The sequence below is a fragment of the Lutra lutra genome, chromosome 10 (genome assembly GCF_902655055.1).
Source record: "Lutra lutra chromosome 10, mLutLut1.2, whole genome shotgun sequence".
Classification (NCBI taxonomy): domain Eukaryota; kingdom Metazoa; phylum Chordata; class Mammalia; order Carnivora; family Mustelidae; genus Lutra; species Lutra lutra.
In genome coordinates this window covers 55742246-55748081 of record NC_062287.1, presented here as the reverse complement: position 1 = coordinate 55748081, position 5836 = coordinate 55742246, and the positions used below count along the sequence as shown (strand labels likewise).

Here is a 5836-nt window from a genome sequence, read left to right as displayed (position 1 = left end):
ATTTTTTAAAAAGATTTAATTTGGGTGCCTGGGTGGCTCAGTGGGTTAAGCCGCTGCCTTCAGCTCAGGTCATGATCTCAGGATCCTGGGATCGAGTCCCACATTGGGCTCTCTGCTCAGCAGGGAGCCTGCTTCCCTCTCTCTCTCTGCCTGCCTCTCCATCTACTTGTGATCTCTCTCTGTCAAATAAAGAAATAAAATCTTTAAAAAAAATAAAAAAAATAAAAAGATTTAATTTATTTATTTGACAGAGAGAGAGAGAGAGAGACAGAACAGGAACACAAGCAGGGGGAGTGGGAGAGGGAGAAGCAGGCTTCCCACTGGGGAAGGAGCCGGATGTGGGACTCGGTCTCAGGACCCTGGGATCAAAACCTGAGCCGAAAGCAGACGCTTAATGACTGAGCCACCCAGGCACCCCTCTCTGCAGTCATTTTTAAAAATGAGGATTCTCTTTATGTACTAATCTGAAACAACCTCCAAAGAGCAATGCTATGAGTATAGTATGTTAATAGATGAAAAAATGTATATAATCATGCATGCTTATATATGCATAAATATCTCTGAAGTGTATAAAAAACAATTTACTATCACTTGGGCCTCCAGGAAAAAGAAACTGAGTTTACAGGGGAAAAGAATAGGAGCAAGAATTACATTTCAGGGGTGCCTGGGTGGCTCAGTGGGTTAAGCCACTGCCTTCGGCTCAGGTCATGATCTCAGGGTCCTGGGATCGAGCCCCGCATGGGGCTCTCTAGTCAGCGGGGAGCCTGCTTCCTCCTCTCTCTCTACCTGCCTCTCTGCCTGCTTGTGATCTCTCTCTGTCAAATGAATAAATAAAATCTTAAAAAAAAAAAAAAGAATTACATTTCAATGCCACCATTTTGTACTTTTTTAATTTGCATTACCTATATTTAGAAAAACCTTGAATTCTAAGTTTTAAAAGAAATAAAAACAAAATTAAGACATTCAAAAATATAATTGTAAAGATTATGTAGCAATGTGGGAAAATGTATGTAATATTAGGTTTAGTTTAAAAGAAGATACATAATTTTATCCACATAATAATGACAAGTACTTAAAATATGTATGTTTGTGATCAAGCACCAATGATACACAAATGCAGGGGACTTGTTGTCAGGTGGGAGTACAAGCGTTTTATTTTTAAATTTTATAGATACTATAATATGATATGATTATATGTATGGTAAATTGTAATTTGGTAAAAAGAAGAATTAGATTTAGACTGGAAATATCTGATTTCCACAGGGCTTTTGGAGAGAGGATTTTTGCAAGAAGTTACATCTAGTCACGCTGCTGGAGCTGGCTCTCTGTGGCTTCCTGCCAGCGTCACCAGAGGAACGAGATGCCGAACCAGTCACTGTGGCTGGTCACATCCTTACATTTAGCACCTATGTAGCACACCCTGGACAATCTGTTTATTTATGAGGAAGAGATTCTGTACAAACAAGAAGAGGCCTTCTGGAGGTAGGAAAACGGGTGTTAAAAATCCTTCTTCAGGGCGCCTGGGTGGCTCAGTGGGTTAAGCCGCTGCCTTCGGCTCAGGTCATGATCTCGGGGTCCTGGGATAGAGTCCCGCATCGGGCTCTCTGCTCAGCAGGGAGCCTGCTTCCCTTCCTCTCTCTCTCTGCCTGCCTCTCTGCCTACTTGTGATCTCTCTCTCTGTCAAATAAATAAATAAATAAATAAATAAATCTTTAAAAAAAAAAAATCCTTCTTCATAAGCTCAGCTTCCTTCCTTGAGGAAGGGCCCTTGTGGGAAACCGGAAGTGGGCTCTGTCCAGGCAGGAAGAGGAGCCAGGAACCCACAGCGGCCGCCTGACCTGATCCCATGGTCCTGGCCTCCGCCGGACTCCTGGCCTTCTACTCTGCATCCTCCTGGCTCTGGTGACCCACAGTCCACCTGTTCTTGGAGGCTTGGCTCTTCCAGGATGCCTGGAAATCCAAGGCTCTCGTTAGAGTGTGTGACATTGTCCTGTTGGTCACCCTTCCAGAGGGAAAAAGAAACCCCAAGGGGCCTGACACCAGCAATTCAGTGCTCCAGCTCAGAAGTGGTATGTCACCTCCATTCATAACTCATTGATCAGAACAAGTTGCTTGGCCCCTACCAACCACAAGGGAGTCACGCAGTACAGTCCTGCCTGAAATATCTGGTGAACCACATTAATAATTAGCATATATTTCCTGATGTATATTCTGTGCCAAGCCTTGGGCCTAATGAAATGAAGGCTCAGGAAGGTCAGATAACTCAGTCATTACACCATGCAAAATGATTCCCAGTGTTCCAGAAACATGGGACAGGCTGCTGACTGAGACAATGTACTTAAGAGGGCTAACACAGTACCTGGTACTAAAAATAAGTGCTGAATAGATGTTTCTTTCCCAGTCTCTGGAGGAATTCAAGACCAGCCTGTATAGTCACTTTATGAGCATTGCTAGAGAGGGTAGTTGAACACTAGATGGGGAGCAACACTGTGCACAGCCTTCCAACCATGAGAATCTAACTCACTTTTCCTGGAATAATTATTTCCCTTTTTGGCAATAATACTGCAAAGTAATTATCAACAACTATCCACCCCCCACATTCCTACAATAGCACTGTTGGCTCCATAGAGGGAAAACAAAAGAAAAGGGATATGGGTAAATAATGGGTGGACAAACCACCAATCAACTAATATTGACCAAGTGTTCATGACTTATAAATCATACTGTCCTGAGTGCTAAGTCAATGTGCACAGCAGGAAAAGAACATGAGAATGGGCTTATATCTGGCACCCAATCCTGGCTTTGTGATTGACTCTGTGTTCCTTGAATAAGTTTCTTCCCAAGTCTTGGTTTCATCTCTGTACAATGAGGAGGCAGGTATATACCTCCAAAGTCCATTCCAGCTTGAATAACTGATAAAAACTGTGTGCAGAGTTAAACATCAAACCTCAGAAGTGGGAAGACTCACCTTTCTTCTAGAAGCCAATGGGGTCATAGGACCCTGGAAGCTCAGGTCTTCAGATACATTACCTAAAGCTGCGCTTTGCAATGTGGTAGCCACTGGCCACATGTGGCTACTGAACTTCTGAAGTGTGAAAATTCCAAAATGAGATGAGCTACAAGGAAAATACACACTGAATATCTAGATATGGCATGGAGAAAAGAATGTAAAACATCTTTATATTAGGTTAATTACAGTGTTATTAATGTCAACCTGTTTATTTTTCCTTTTTTTATGTGGCTACTGTAAAAGCAAAATTACAACGTGGCTCATGTTGTATTTCTATTGGACAGTGCTTATATAGGGGAAACTGAAGCCCAGAGAGGTAAATGACTTGCCCAAAGAGCTGGGACTGAATCCTGGGTCACCTGACTTTTATTCAAGGATCTTTCCACCGTAACTGCCTATGTTGGCCAGTTTCGAAGATGGTCCCTGATGATCTTCACTTTCCCTCACCCTGTGTAGTCCCTTTCACACTGAGTCGGGTTCATCTATTGGGAAATGGTAGAAATGACTGTGTAACTTCCAAGGCTCTGTTAAAAGACTTTGTGGCTTCCACCTTATCTCTTCTGGCATCAGTTGCTCTGGGGGAACAAGTAGCTCTATGGAGTGGCCCACATGGTGAGGAACACAGGCCCTGTCATCAACCAGTACCAACGAGGCAGATCGAACCATCTTAGAAACAGAGCCTCTATTCCCAGTCAAACCTTCAGATGACAGTTGATCCTGCAGACATCTTAACTACACCTCATGAGAGATCTCAACCCAGAAATCACCCAGCTAAGCTTTTCCCAAATTCCTGACCCACAGAATATATGAGATAATGTTTATTGTTTTAAGTCATTAAGTTTTGGGGTGATTTGTTACATAGCAATGAGTAGTTAATACACAGCCTTATAAATTTAGAGATCTCACTTAAGGAAAACTTACTTCTACCTTTGGCATTTGTACAGTGTGAGAAATTATTCTTGTCTTTTCCTGGCCTCTGGTCTGGCTCAGGTTACCTAACTAAAAATAGCTATCAGGCTTGGCAATCCAATGCAGGAAGTCAAGATCCCATTTTATTCTTTAAAGATTCCTTTCCCTTTTCCTTTTATTGCGGAAAGCTCCCCACCATACACTTTCACCTGGGCTATCTAGAGATATGATTCCCCCCAAAATCAAAGGAACTAGAGCCCAGAATCACCAAATTAAATACATTATTTAGAAAGTGGTAAATACTTGAAAACTAATCCTCTATATCTGAGTTTTTCTAAGCTGAGAAAATGGGGGGGGTCAATAGTAGTGCTAATGTCTTCCATTTATACATCATGTGTTGCTTTTCATAATGTTTTTGCATCTACCATATCTGAGGTAGGTGAGAAGATATAAATAAGCCAGTAGACATAGGGAAACAATGGCTAAGAGCTCATACTTCGCTCATAGTCTCATGGTGAATGAATGACAGGGCCAACTCTAGAATCTGGGTTTCAGTGACTCCTAAGTCAGTCTGGGTGCTTTTCAAGCAGGACCTCCCAGCTGTGATAACATGAACACTCATCAGTTGGAGCTGTTTTCTGAGATCAACGTGCACTTGTAGGTCTCTTTAAAGGCGTCAAGGAAAGGTGGTATTACTTCATCCACAGTGACATGCCTTTGGAGCTCCTCACTCAGAGAGGTGACACCTGTCCCAACCAGCCCGCAGGGGACAATGTGATCAAACCACACAAGGTCTGTAGAACAGTTCAGAGCCAGGCCGTGGGATGTGATGTGCTTTCCACAGCGGACTCCTGCAAGACAAGAAAAAGGGCCTCAGAGTAGATACCCTTCGCAGGCTTCAGGATCCCCCTCAGTCTGATGAAGGAATTAGACTCCATCACTGGTTTTCCAGCTTTGTTTCTGAGCCACCCAAGAGCTTGGGCAGAGATGTGGGGGGGGGGGGGGGGGGGGGGGGGGAGGCTGGGGAGGGGTGTGTGGCTCCACAGCTCCTGCACTTATTATGGAGATTCCAGAAAATGTCTTTTAACAGAGATTCTGCTGCTTTAAAAAAAAAAAAAAAATTTTTTTTTTTTTTTAAGATTACCAAACTCCATTATCGTCCAGGCATTGTGACTCATTGGAAGTAACCTGGCAATTCACTTCTCGAAAAGATGAATGTTGGATGGGATAACCACTGAGGGCCCTCCTGAAGGCTGCGAATATGAGATCAGTGAGAAAGCTTAAAACATCAAACGCAGCTGGTAGTTCTGATTCAAAGCCCGCGCCAGATACACTTCCGCCCAGCCCAAGTTTGCTCTCCTCTACATTGGTCCAGTCCCACCAAGCCCCGCCCCCCGCCCACCGCACTAACCTATTGCGCAGATCTTGCGCTCCCCGAGCCAGACGCCGGTGTAGGGCGGAGGCCGGCCGCGGGCGCCCCGCAAGTTCTGGAACTCGCACAGGCGCACGGCGCACTCCTCCAGCGCCGCTACGTGGGTGCGCAGGCGCAGGCCCAGGCGTCTCAGGTCTAGGACTGGGTGGCAGAGCAGCTGGCCTGGGCCGTGGAAGGTGGCCAGGCCGCCGCGGCCTGTGGTGCGTACCTCGGCGCCCAAAGCCCGCAGCCGCGCCGTCTCCTCCGGGGTCAGGCCGCCGCGCAGCCCGGACGTGTACACGGGCCCCGCGGGCTCGCAGAGCAGGAGTGCGCCCGCCTCAGTCCCTGACAGGGCCTCAGTGCCTGGCTCGGCCTGCAGCCGCCGCAACCAGCGCTCCTGCAGGGCCAGCAGCTCGTTGTAGGGTAGCCGGCCCAGCAGCACCAGGCGTACCGCTGGCTGCCGCATAGCTTCAGCGGGGGAATCTGCGAGGTCCCGCCCCCTGCCT

The 5836-nt window shown here is 46.1% G+C and overlaps 1 protein-coding gene across 1 annotated transcript; it reads right to left on the bottom strand.

Annotated features, from left to right (window-relative positions):
* Nucleotides 1-1648: 1648 nt before the first annotated feature.
* LIPT2 (lipoyl(octanoyl) transferase 2) lies at nt 1649-5836 on the bottom strand. Its single transcript, XM_047693310.1, has 2 exons — nt 5331-5836; nt 1649-4770 (listed from the first exon to the last, which is right to left on the bottom strand). Exons 1-2 carry the CDS (start codon nt 5794-5796, stop codon nt 4541-4543), a joined length of 696 nt encoding a protein of 231 aa, XP_047549266.1. The 5' UTR covers nt 5797-5836; the 3' UTR covers nt 1649-4540.

Coding starts and splice junctions, on each gene's coding strand:
- LIPT2 (XM_047693310.1), bottom strand. CDS start 5,796: ATGCGGCAGCCAGCGGTACGCCTGGTGCTGCTGGGCCGGCTACCCTAC. Junction 4,771..5,330: donor GCGCAAGATCTGCGCAATAG/GTTAGTGCGGTG, acceptor CTTGTCTTGCAG/GAGTCCGCTGTGGAAAGCAC.